This window comes from Loxodonta africana, chromosome 2 (genome assembly GCF_030014295.1).
Source record: "Loxodonta africana isolate mLoxAfr1 chromosome 2, mLoxAfr1.hap2, whole genome shotgun sequence".
NCBI classification, from domain to species: Eukaryota; Metazoa; Chordata; class Mammalia; order Proboscidea; family Elephantidae; genus Loxodonta; species Loxodonta africana.
Window position 1 is genome coordinate 164,372,951 of NC_087343.1, and position 12,676 is coordinate 164,385,626.

Below are 12,676 nucleotides of genomic sequence, written 5' to 3' on the forward strand. Positions count from 1 at the left end.
ATTCGCTCTGGCAGGAGCGGGGGGCTGCCCGCATTGCTGCGCAGGAATAGGGCTGCTAGCTGGGACACTGCCACTGGACTGCTGGCGCTTTCCCCGGGGCTGGGGGCTGCGGGCGCGGGTCGCGGTCCTCCTGGCTGCGCAAGAGCGTGGGTGCGCGACCCCCGACTCTGGCAGGCGCGCGAGGCCCCGCCCCCGCAGCCAGCGGCCCTGCGGCAGCCCAGGGCAGGAGCTCCGCCCTCCACCTCCTGCCGCCTCTTTCTCTCCTCCCCCCTCCCTCGCTCTCTCGCTCGCTCCCTCCCCCCCCTCCCGGCCGGCTCGGCACTGACTCCGCCGCACGCTGCAGCCGCGGCTGGAAGATGGCGGGGAACGACTGCGGCGCGCTGCTGGACGAAGAGCTCTCCTCCTTCTTCCTCAACTATCTCGCAGACACACAGGTACGGCAGGCCGGGGCCCAGGAAGGGGGTCCTGAGCTGCGGGGGCTGCCGCCGTAAACACGGAGGCGGGGATGCAGAGGTGGGCGCACTGGGGGATCGGAGGTTCCAGGCTGCAGAGCCCCCCTTCCAAGAGCCCTGCGATGCGCTCCGATACGGGGGCAGGGTCCTGTGGGGGTCCCCCTGAGCTTGCCGAAGCGCTGGGGGCGCTATAGTCATTGGGGGAGGGTCTAGCTTTGGCCGCTTGGAGTCCGCCCCCCCGCGGGCAGACTAGGGGTACCGCGCTTCCTTGGGGGAATGGAGCCGCGCCAAGATGTGGGGGACCCTAGGGCTGGCGTTAGGCGCTGGAGGCGCGCCCTTAGCGCCCGGCACTTGCTACCGTAGTTTCACGTGGACTTGTGGCTCCGGCACAGATGCCTTCCCCAGTCTCCGGAGCCCCCTCGTCCTCTAGCCTGGGGTTTCCTGAGTGCTGCTGCTGGCCCCCCGCGGCTCCCCAGCGGCGCCCGCAGCGCGGAGTTTCCTGCCAGTTGCCGACTGTAGGCAAGGGGTCTGCGGGGCACGTGGACATGCGGGCGGGTATAGCGCCTTCCTGGTTTCGATACTCAGCGGAGCCCCAGGGGGGAAAGCACGGCAGGATGGGGACAAGAGGACTGTCTGGGGGCGCCTAAGTCCCCCTGGTGCGCGCGGCCCTGGTTCTGCAGGGGGAAGGGAAAGCAAGGCGGCGTCCCGGGCTCCGGCTGCGCCTGGGAGCCCCACCAACGACACGCGCGTGACAGGAGAGAGTGCTCTGGTGTGCCGGGGAGGGCCAGGGAAGCTGGTGGCTTGGAGACAAGGGGGTGCTGCTGTAGCAGCCGCCGAAAATGCCTGCACAAGGCGGGAGTGAGCCTCCCACCCTTCCCCCATTATTCCCACCCCATGCCTGTTGCAAGCGTAAAGTTTGGCCCCAGAGTTAGGGCTTTTTCTCTGGGCGCCCGGCTGCCGGCCGCCCGGAGGCTTGGGGATGCGGCCGAGCTGGGTAGGAGACCCCGGATGCGGGCGCACGCCTGGGTTGGGAGAGGGGCCGCCGCACGGAACCGGGCGCGGCTCGCCGGAGCTGGTTTGGTACCTGGAGTGGAGGCGCCGGTGCCGGCTCGTTTTGCATAACACGGGGTGGGAGGGGGAAGCTGGGGGGCGGGAGGTGGGAGGGAAGAGAGGGAAACTTTGCTTCTTGTTATAATCTGCCTGTCTTTGGGCGGCAGCAGCTGTCATGGGACTGGGTGGGCGGGGAGAAGCTTGCAAGCTGACTCCTTGCGGTGAAACGCGACTTGGAGGGGACGCAGCAGCCGAGACGTTCAGCTGCGGGCGGACTCCGGGTGGCGACTCCGGGTTGGCGACTGGGACGGCGTGGCGTGGCGGGGTGTCGCTGAAAGGAAGCCCGCCGCGAGCCGGGAAAGACCGGCCCTCATCCGCAGCAGACGCTGCTGCGTCGGGGAGCGGCGGGGCCGTGTGGTTGGTGGTGGGCGCACTCGGGTGGGTTCGGGGTAGGGGCCGAAGGGGCAGGTGGCGTGTGATTGCGTTTTGCAAGACCGGCGGGAGCATAGCGAGCGGGCTGTGCTCGCGAATGTGTGTGTGTGTGCACACGCTGCGCGCTCCGGGCGCGTACCTTTACCTCTGACGAAACTGCGGTGGAGCTCCCGCCGCCGTCACCGGGTGCGGTCACAGGCCCCACGCCGGTGTCTGCGCCGAAGGCCGGTCTCAGCCCCAGCGCCTCCTGAGCCGACAGCCTGGGGCCAGGGTTACTTGGTCTGGGCAGGGCAGAGCTGCCTCAGGGAAAGAGTAGTCCCCGGCGCTCGTACTAGGGGCGTCACCAAACCTCTGGGCTAATAGGCGGGTGCGGGAGGCCTGAAATAGCCTGGAGACTAGTTAAGAAACCCATAGCAAGAATTGTCCACGCTGGATTTGATCCTGGATTTTAACTACGTCTTCAGTGTACTGTGGCTCACCAATAATTATTTGTTTTTTCTAGCCGCCCAGTGGGCCTAGGTAGCAGGGCTATTTCACTCAAGGAAAGTAGAAAATTGGGTAATCAGGTATCACCAGAAGCAATGCAGTGAAAGTTAATCTGGGACGTTTGCTTTTTTTTATTTAACCACGTGACAGGCCGAGGATCTCCTGGTGATCTTTGCCGGTCCAACTTGGGAAATGTAATTGATAGGGCGAGCTTTGTAGCCGCCCCTAGAAGGCTCATCGTGCAGAGCCGGAAAAGGACGTGGGCGGGTCATCGTTTGCCTCCTCATTTTACAGTTGGGGAAAGAGGCTGCGAGGAGTGAGTGGTTTGTACAGGACCATGCAGCCAGCGGGTGACAGAGCCACCCAGGGCTCCTGACTCCAGGTCCTGTGTGTTACCTCCAAATAGCACTGGACTTGGAGTCAGAAGGCCTGAGTGGAGTCGCCTTCCCCACTCTCTGGCTGGGTGACCCGGGGCAAGCCATTTGCACTCTGTGAGCCTGGTTTCTTCATCTGTCAAATGGGGCTGGTGGTGGCTGCATGAGAATCCAGTGGCAAGGTGGCAGGGTGAGCACTGTTTGCATGTGAGATGCCTGCTTGTTCCTGCAACCCCCTCTCCTCCTGCAGCCCCTCCCTGCTGGCCCCTCTGCCACCTCCAGTCTGTCTGCCTAGCCCCTTTGGGAGGGGTGGGGGAAAAGTGGTTGAAATGGTAATTCAGTGTCTTTGTCCGGAGACTTGTCTTTGGTGGCTAATCCGGGTTAGATAGAGGGGGGACTTATTGTTTAGGAGACTTAACTTTTACCCATTTGGGCCAAAGTACAGAAATTCCCCAAAATGGGCATTGTGAAAGGTTTGGGGCATGTCTCCCAAAGGACTTTGGGTTTGCTTCACCTTTGCTCAGGCTGTGCTCTTTGCCTGGAGTGTTCTCGTCCACCCGTCCTGCATGGCCTTTTCTCCAACGGGCCTTCGCAGCCCAGCCTGCCCTGCTTTCTCCCTCCTCTGGTTTTCTTAGTCTGTGTTATACAAGCAAGCACTTTGTGTATGAGTCCAGTGTCCTAGTAAGATTCTGGAGCTAGAGTTGGGCCTTTTATCTCTTTGTGCCTGCATGACACCTGTCACCATGCTGTGCCTTGTCCCTTTGGTCAGCCCTTGGCTAGGGACATGGATTACAGACAGTACAGCTGGGCCCTCCCCTGCAGAAAGAAGCCCCCAGGCTGGCGGGGGAGACAGCTGGGCCACAAGTGTGGGGAGAGAGGAATGCAGAGGGCTGCAGCTGTGGGCAAAGTCTTAGACTCCAAAGGCCACGCAGTAAGCCCACACTAAATATGGGTTGTTTGAAGTTACTTGGGACATCAATCATCAATCATAGATGTCCAAAATGTCAGAGCTGGCAGGAACTTTGTAAATCATCTGCTTCAACCCCTTATCATTAAAAAATTTAGTTATAAAAATGATAGAAAGTACTGGCAAGTATAAAAAAGAAAATTAAAAATAGGCAATAACCACTGTTAATTTTTGTATATACTTCTAAGCTTTTTTCTTTCCTATTGATTCATATAGATTACATCTTTCTTACAAAAATGGAATTGTTCTGTACAGACTGATTTGTAACTGGGAATCACACTGTTTTGTAACTTGCTTTTTTCTCCTCCAAACAGTATGCTGTGAACATCTTTCCCCATCAATAAATATTCTACTTTATTATTTTAATGTTTGCATTTTTTGAGGGTTGAATCAAATGTATTTAATCAATCCTTTATTTTTTTCTCCAATTTTTCTCTTGCTATTGTAAGCAATGCTGACATGAATATATTTGTGCACATGTCTTATTTCCTTCATTGAAATTCCTAGAAGTGAAATTGCTCTGTCAAAGGAACTGTACAGGCATTTGGTAAACACATTTCTGGATTGCCTTCTAGACATTGTGCTAATTTACACACTCACCAGCATTATGTGGAAATGCCAGGTTGCCTGTACCCAGATAGCTCTTGGCTTTTTCATTGTTTTTAATTTTTACCGCTCTGTTCATCAATAAATTATGTTGCCCTTATTGTTTTAATGTGCGTTTCTTTGGGTATCATTGACGCTGAACCTTTTTTCTGTGTGATTATGGGCCATTTGTGGTTTGTTTGGTGGAGTCCCATGTTTGTGAACTTGGCCCATTTTGCAGTTGGTGTCCAGCGCATCACCGTTCTACAGCTGGATCTGGGCATCTAGAAGGGGGTCCTGCCACCTGGAGAACTGGGAAAATTACTTCATGTCCCGGTGTTCAGTTGCCCAGTCTGGAATATTGCTGCCTCCATAGCGCTTGAGGCCAAGGCCTAGTTCTTTTCCAAGTCAAAGTTCTAGTCAAGTTGATGGGCAACTGTTGCTGGATGCATTTGCCCACCCTTTACCTGTGTTGAGACCAGGGGGAGTAATTTCTTCACTTCAGCCCAGAAGGGGGCATGTTTACTGGCTTTGTTCACAAGAGGCCTGGGCTCTGTTTTCTCTGGGGCTCCCTGGCTGGTGCTAATGAACGAATGGGATGCCTGTGAAACCCAGGAGAGGCAATGGCCCAGCAACTGGGCCCAAGGGTCTGTATTTCCCCCTCACCTAAGACCCTTTTCTCCCCAGCTGGTGCAGGACAGCCAGAAGCTCCACCATTGCCAGGATGTGAGTCACCCTTCTCCTTCTCTCTCTGGAAGAATAGAAGGAACACTGGTTTGAATCAGAAGCAGCCTTGCAAATGGGGACTTGGAGCTTGGGAGTAAGACCATGACAAGGGCATTCTGGGGTTAGCAGCTTTCTTTGCCTTCATCATCATCTTCGTCATCAACATTTATTGAGTATCCTCTAGGTGCCACTTTGCTAAGTCATTCATTTGCATTATCATATTTCATTCTATTAAAAATTCTACCACATATAGGTGTTGCTCTTACCCCCATTTTACAGAGGAGGATTTTACCATTTCTGAGAACTCGCTAACTTGCTGAAGACCGTCCCTTCAAGTAAGTGGTAGAGCCAGGATTAGTGGGTTTGCAGACTTCCTGACTCCCAGCGCTATAAAGACAGGGACGACTCTTTTTGTTCACCATTGTATCTGCAGCACCTTGAGTAAATGAAGGCACATTATATAACGAGCAAACAGAACTCATAAGATCTTCCACTTCTCTAGACCTCAGTTTCTCAGTCTGTAAAATGAAATAATAGGCCCTAACTCTCAGGGCTGGGAATTAAATATTTAATGTATATAAAATGAGCATTGACTTGCCACTCATAAAACATGGAAATCTTATCACTTTAAAGCACTTTGGAAGGGCCGGACCAAGCATAGAGCTAACCCTGATACATGCATCTTTTTATGTAAAAAAGGGGAGTATAATTCCAGTTATGTGAGGGTGAAGGGGGCAGCTGGGTAAAGAGAAGAGAATGAGCAGGTTCAGGTCCTAGCTCTCCTCCAAGGTAAGTTGAGTGTCTCATATCTATCCTATGGATATTCAATTGATGCAAAATCAATTGGACTAGACAGTTAGTGGACCTGACCTTTTAGTTTCTCTCCCCCCTCTTCTGGTCTAGAGCCTTGTCCATTTACCACTGGATATCTGCAACTACTATCAAACAGATCTTTGTCACACCAGGCTCTGCCCTCCCGTTTGTCCTTGGCCCTGGTGACAGATCAGTCCTCTTTAAAGTACATGTCTAATGTCACTCCCTTGCTCACACATTTCCCAGGGCTCCCCAGTACTTTTGAATTAAAGCCCAAACTCTAAGCTGGTGTTCAGGGGCCCTCAGGTACCCTTGCCTTTATCCTGCTTTCCCTGTGGGGTCTTGGCCCACCCCAGAATATGCCATCAATTTTCCTCCTGGAAGCTTAGGGTCATGCTGGTCTTTTCTGTTTTCTCTATCTCCATTTCCACCACTTCCATTACTCATCCTCTAAGACCCAGTTTGCCTGTCATCGTTTTGGTGACCTCTTCTCGCTCACCTCCAACCACAGCTGTTCCACTTTGGAGTCAGCCCACCTGGGTTTGAATCCTGGCTCTGTGATTTGCTACCTGAGAGACCATTGATGGGCCACATAACCTCTCTGAGCATCCATGCCTTCATGTGTGAAGTGATAACTAGTACTTCCCTTTTGAGATTGTTGTTCAGAGTCAATGAAAATCAAATGACACAATGGATTTAAAGCACCTAACACAATATCTGGCATTTAATAAGCACCAAATAATAGATATGTCTCTTCTAATATACATCACATTAAGTGTTATATTTAGGAAATCACTCCAGAAATATGAAGCTCTATGAAGGCAAGGATGTTTGCCTTTCATCCACTATTTTTTGCACAGTGAATGGACTAGTGCCTGGAACACAGTAGACACTCAGTAAATCTTCACTGAGTAAATGAATATGCTAGACTATCAGCCTCTTCAGGGCAGACACTGCTTCTCATTTTGTATATTCAGCCTTTGTATACATGAGAAGGGACGGACTAAAAAGTGGCTTCTTCTGTGCCTCACTGTTTACTGGAAAAGGCGAGGGTGGATTTGAGGCTCTCCAAAGGCCCTCCTATAGGGTCACTGTGAGTCGGAATTGACTCAACGGCAATGGATGGGGGTTTAGAGGCCCTCCCATGGCTGGCATGAGAGGGAGCTACTCACAGGCTGGGGTTCAAATCCCGGGTCAACCATTTAGTAGCTGTGGCACCTTGAGTAACTCACCTAACCTTTCTGTGCCTCAGTTTCATTACCTACAAAATAGGACAGAATAAGCCTTGTAGGGTTGTTGGGAGAAATCCCAATTTGTGGTAGTATTTAAAAGTCAAAATCCTCTCCCCATGGTTATCCCCACCATTTTAATGTATTCATAGCCTATGTGAACTTCAGTTTCCCCCACCCTCACCTGTCATTTCTAGGAAGCCCTTAAGGCTCAATGTCTTCTGCCTTTACCACTGACCGGAGTATGCCACTTACTGTCCTGTGGTGTCTGAGTGTACTTTTATCCCCACAACTAGATTGAAACCTCTGGAAGAACAGGGATAATTATTTTTATCCCTGACTAGCATTGTTGCCTAGTAAGTAGACAAATTTTTGAGCAGAAGACTGTTTTATATATTTAGGTGTCAGGTTCTCAGAAAACTACCTTGTATTTTAAACATTTTACTATGGGAAATGTCAAACACATACAGAAGTAGACAGTAGCAAGAATAGTATAGTGAATCTCCGTGTCCCCATCACTCAGCTTCAACCATTGTCAACTCATCACTACTCTTGTTTTCATCCATCGCACACACTAGTTTTCAGTGTGTATTTGTGAAGAGTCTGGAATGCTATCATAAGTTGAGATTTCTCTGAACAACTCTGTGAGGCCGGTTCTGTTCTCCCATTTTGTACATGATGAAACTGAGGCACAGACAGGTTAGATGAATTGCTGAAGGTCCCTCAGCTAGCGAGTGACTGACTCAGGCTTTGACTCTTGATCTGTGAGCAGTTTCCTGTCCTGCCAGGCTGGGGAGGGCCCTTGGAGAGCATCAAATCCCCCCCCCCAACCTTTTCCAGAAAAGGGGACACTGAGGCACAGAAGAAGAAGCCACCTAACTGGAGGAGGCTTAGGTCCCTGACTCCCTGACCAGTTCTTTTCCAGTGTCAGGAGTTAGAGTGCGCTAGGGTGGGGCCTTGGGGGAGGGGCAGGGTGGATAGCCCTCTGAGAGACTCTATTGCCCTGGGTGGCTGGGTTTTGCAATGGCCATGGGACCCTGAAAGAGACCTGGTGGTGCAGCGGTTAAAGTGGTTGGCTGCTAACCAAAAGATCCGTGGTTTGAACCCACCAGACGCTCTGCAGGAGAAAGATGTGGGAGTCTGCTTGTATAGATTTACAGCCTTGGGAACACTACAGGGTAGTTCTACTCTGTCCTGCACGTCGCTGTGAGTCAGAATCCACTCTACAGCGGTGGGTTTGGTGGGACCCTGGGGTAAGGTCCACAGGATATGCTGCATTTACTTCCTGTTCTCATTGTTCCTAAATACCTAAGACTCCACCACCTGGACCCCTTGCAGGGGGGGGGCGGGGAGAGGGATCTCTCATTAAATGCCCAGGAGCACCCAGTGAAGAGGTGGGATCAGCAGCCTGGGTTGACAGAGCTCAGAGAGAAGGGGCCTGGTCTGAGGTCACACAACAGGTTGGGCATGGGTCTCTGGGCTCCTGGTGGCAGCTGAACTCCTGGACTCCTTGCCTTTTTCTTTCCTTAGAGCAGAGAGTTGCTGCCCAGGTCTATAGTTGGACACCGGAGAGATTTTTACAAATGGGAGAGCAAAGTCATTGATTAATTACCCCCAAAGGCTTATAATTACTGCTGGGTCTTCTGGTAAGAAAACAAGCATTTGCCTTAATTGTTTGTTTAGTTGGCTAAAAGAGCTTTGAATCCTAGGATTGGGCTCTGCTTGGGGGAATCCCAATGGTTTGGCACAGGACTTCTCTGCACCTCAGTTTTTTCATCTAGGAAATGGGGCTGATAGTAACACATAATTGAAAGGGTGTTGGTGAGGACTAGGTGAGACAATGCCTGTAAAGTGTTTAGAAGTGCACAGTCATTAGTAGCCCACTGAGCTCTGGGTCCTTGATCTTGTGTATACCCTGAGATATTTTCTTTTCCTTCTGGGCTTTGGAGTTTCCTGTGGTTTAAGTCCATTGCCGGTGAGTCGATTTCAACTCACAGTGACCCTGTAGGACAGAGTAGAACTGCCCTATAGGGTTTCCAAGGAGCACCTGGTGGATTTGAACTGTTGACCTTTTGGTTAGCAGCTGTAGCACTTAACCACTACATCACCAGGGTTACAGGGTCACCATGAGTCAGAATCGACTTGATGGCACGGGATTTGGTTTTTGGTTTTTATGGTTTAAATCAGGGCTCTACCACCTACTAGCTGGGTGATCTTGACCAAGTATCTTAACCTCTCTGATCTCAGGTCATATGCAAAATTGGGGGTAATAATAGTATGTTCTTCTTAGAATACCTGTGAGGATGAATCATTGCCTGACATATAGTGAGCACTCAATAAATGGGAACCACTAAGATGATGGCAATGATTAAAATACATAAAAGCGAACTCTAGTGTTCAGGGAGTTGGGAATGCCTTAGAGACCATCTTGTTCAGTGTTCCCACACTGAAATGAAAAACAGGCTGGGAGCAGACCCGGGGATACCTTTGGGTCACACAGCAGAGGCAGGACAAGACCCCCAGCTGCTGTCTGCTTGGCCATGGCTGGCTTTGCAGGGCAGGGACTCAACTGCCTGGGACCCACTGTCTGGGAACTCAGCCGGGTGAGCCCTGCCTGGCTGAGATGGATACTCCCCGGCAGCTCTGCAGTCGTATTTTTTCCTTGTGATTGCCTGGCAGAACACAGTCATTTAGCAGAGGGAGAGCGAGGAGACCTTAGAAACCGGGCCCGGAGCAGTTGCAGCAGCCGGCCCACGAGTGGCTCCCTGATGTTGCCATGGCAAACAGCCTTGGCAACGTGGCTGCTCAAGCCTTTTTTTTTCTGGTCTCAGGCTCTTTGCGGGGAAGTGTAGTACTCAGGACACTGGGGAGGGCCTTGCCCTGACTCTTTGGCACTTAGGGTGACCTGGCCTCTAAGCTGCTAGGGATCACAGGCCACAGCAACTCTTGCTCAAAACATCTGTAGGCCCACCCTGCACGACCTGCAGAAACAGACTCCTGGGTATGGTATTATAGTCCTCAAGTGTCCAGCCATATCCACCCACCCATCCATCCATCCATCCGTCCGTCCGTCCGTCCGTCCCATCCGTCCCATCCGTCCCATCCGTCCCATCCGTCCCATCCGTCCCATCCGTCCCATCCGTCCCATCCATCCATCTGTCCCATCCATCCATGCACGTATTCATCAAATACTGTATGACCATGCCACACTGACCCGCTGCTGCAAGAGCAGAACAACATATTTTTAATATGGATCTTGATGTTTGGTACTCCCAGTCTGGCTTTATATGCAGTCATATCCTTCAACAATCATGATGGTGATAACAGTTAACAACCACTAACGTTTTCATGCATTACCTCTGCCTGGCCGTAAGCTAAATTCTTCACAAGTACAATCACATTTAATCTCACCAACCCCACGAAGTGGTTCCCCACTCTTATCCCCATTTGACATCTGGGTAGACAGAGGCCAGCCCTGGAGTTTGTGCTCTTAATCATGGTGCTGTTGCTGTTCTGCAGTCCCTCACTGTTCCAGGCAACCACCTGGGCCCCTGCTACGCAGTGTTTACCTCCCTTCTCCACTCCCCCAATCTCCAGCTCCATCCGTCAAGGCCCAGCTTGAGTGCCACCTCACTTAACTGCCCCCTTGCAGAAGTGTCCCCTTTTTGCTCTGTGGTCTCACAGCTTGTTACCAATATCTTGTGTGTCCTGCCGTCACTCTGAACTCCGCCACCCTGTGAGTTGACATCTACCTTCCAGACACCCCCAAAGCAGAACAGGCAGGGGAGACTGGCTAAAGAGGAGACCTTTGAATAGGCAGGGGAGACCTTTGAGGGGTTTGGACTTTTACCTGCAGACAGTGAGGAATCAGCAAAAGTTTTGATTAGTAATATTAACAGTAATCGTACAAAGTAGCTTACATTTATTTGACCACTTGGTATGTGGCAGACACTTAAGCCAAGATCCTTAGATGCAATATCTTGTTTATTACCACAGGAGGTTGGTACTATGATAGTTAAGAAAACTGAGACTTAGAGAAGTTTAGTATCTTGCCCTAAATCACCCAGCCAGGAAGTGGTAGTGCCGGGATTTGAACCCAAGTCTTCCTGGCTTCCAAACACATGGTCTTAACCACTGCAATGTGGCTAATCTGGCTGAGCACATGGAAAGGATTGGAATGGGGAGTGATGAGTGGCAAGGAGGAGCCATCTGTGATGTGGTCTGGTGGGGGGGCAGTGATGGGCCCACCCTTGGCCTCAGCTGTGGGAGTCGGTGGAAGTGAGCAGGATGTGTGTGGGCGCGGGGGGCTAACAGCGAGGCTAATGGGAGAGAAGGTACAGATAGGAGGGGGTGCAGAGTGGCTCAGATGGGGTACAGAAGAGGATTTGTTTGGGGAAGACATCCATTTATTCAGGACCTGCCATGGGCCAGATTCTGTCCCTCTCCCCAGCCTTCCCTGGAGCCTTGTTAAATGCAGAACTCTGATTCCTGCCTGTAATAACCTTTATTTATGTGTTTACTCTTTACTGTGCTCTCTTCTCTACCCAGTCAAGACCAAGCTCCCTGAGGACAGCCAGGCTGTCAAGCTGGTTCACCATCCCATCCCCTGGTGCCTTACCTATACAGTGGCATACTGTAGGCCCCCAGTAAATATTTGTTGAATGACTGACTGAATGAACAGATGATGTTTGACCTTCCAGAAAATTCACCTACCATTCGCCAGGCCCCCGGCCTAAAACAGGATTTTGATTTCAACCCTCAAATTAGTTTAGAGGCCCCTTCTCTGTGCTTGGGCGTGTGATAGGGTGTACAGGTGAGAGAGGTGCAGAGGTATTGTACCAGTCTCCAGAAGCAGCCCACTGCCCTTGTCTCCAAGATAAGACTTGTACATAAAGGAACCAAAGACAAACACTTTTTGGAGCCTCTGGAGCCCACTATCAGCATACACCTCCAGTGGGCAGGTCTGTGCAATGTTAAACCACTGTTAGGAATCCAGCCAGTTACAGGGGACTGCTCTGGTCCACCTGGGCAGGGGCTTGGAGTTCCAGGGATCTTGGTCCCTATAGGGAGGTGTCTGCGTGAATGAATCTGAATCTTCCAGATAGATTGAAACCAGCGCCTTACATGGGCCTCGTGTCTGTTGCCCGATCACTTATTCCGGAGGGAATGGGCAGGCTGGCTTCCACTCAGGAGGAAGAAATGGATCCAGAGAGGTGAAGGGGCTACGGAGAACTCTGGGACCAGTGACCACAGTCTCCAGCCCAAGAGGATTAACTCCATGCCTAATCACTCTTTGGTTCCCAGGACTCAGACCATTCCACTTATGATCAATGCTCACCCTTCCTACTTAGAGCCAGTTTGCTCTTGGTTTGCACACAATTGTTACATGCTTGGTTTTGGTAGTCATGCCCGGGCCTCGTGACATTAGATGCAGCCAATCAGTTCTGTTAGTGTGTGTCTGTGGAGGCATGTGAGTGGGGGGTGAGGTTCTACCAGAGGCACACACGTGGACTGCAGCCCTGAAGGCAGCTCGGGGCCATTTAACAAAGGGTCAGGGAGCCC

General features: G+C 51.6%; 1 protein-coding gene across 3 annotated transcripts in view; it reads left to right on the forward strand.

Moving 5' to 3' along the window:
• The first annotated feature begins 325 nt into the window (after nt 1-325).
• The window catches only part of PPARGC1B (PPARG coactivator 1 beta), a 155,862-nt gene continuing 143,511 nt past the window's right edge, over nt 326-12,676 (forward strand). For all 3 annotated transcript variants that reach the window (XM_064278095.1, XM_064278089.1, XM_023550585.2), the window contains exon 1: nt 326-434. In XM_064278095.1, coding sequence (XP_064134165.1) covers nt 357-434 — 78 coding nt within the window. In that variant the 5' untranslated portion in view covers nt 326-356. The remainder of the gene's footprint in view (nt 435-12,676) is intronic.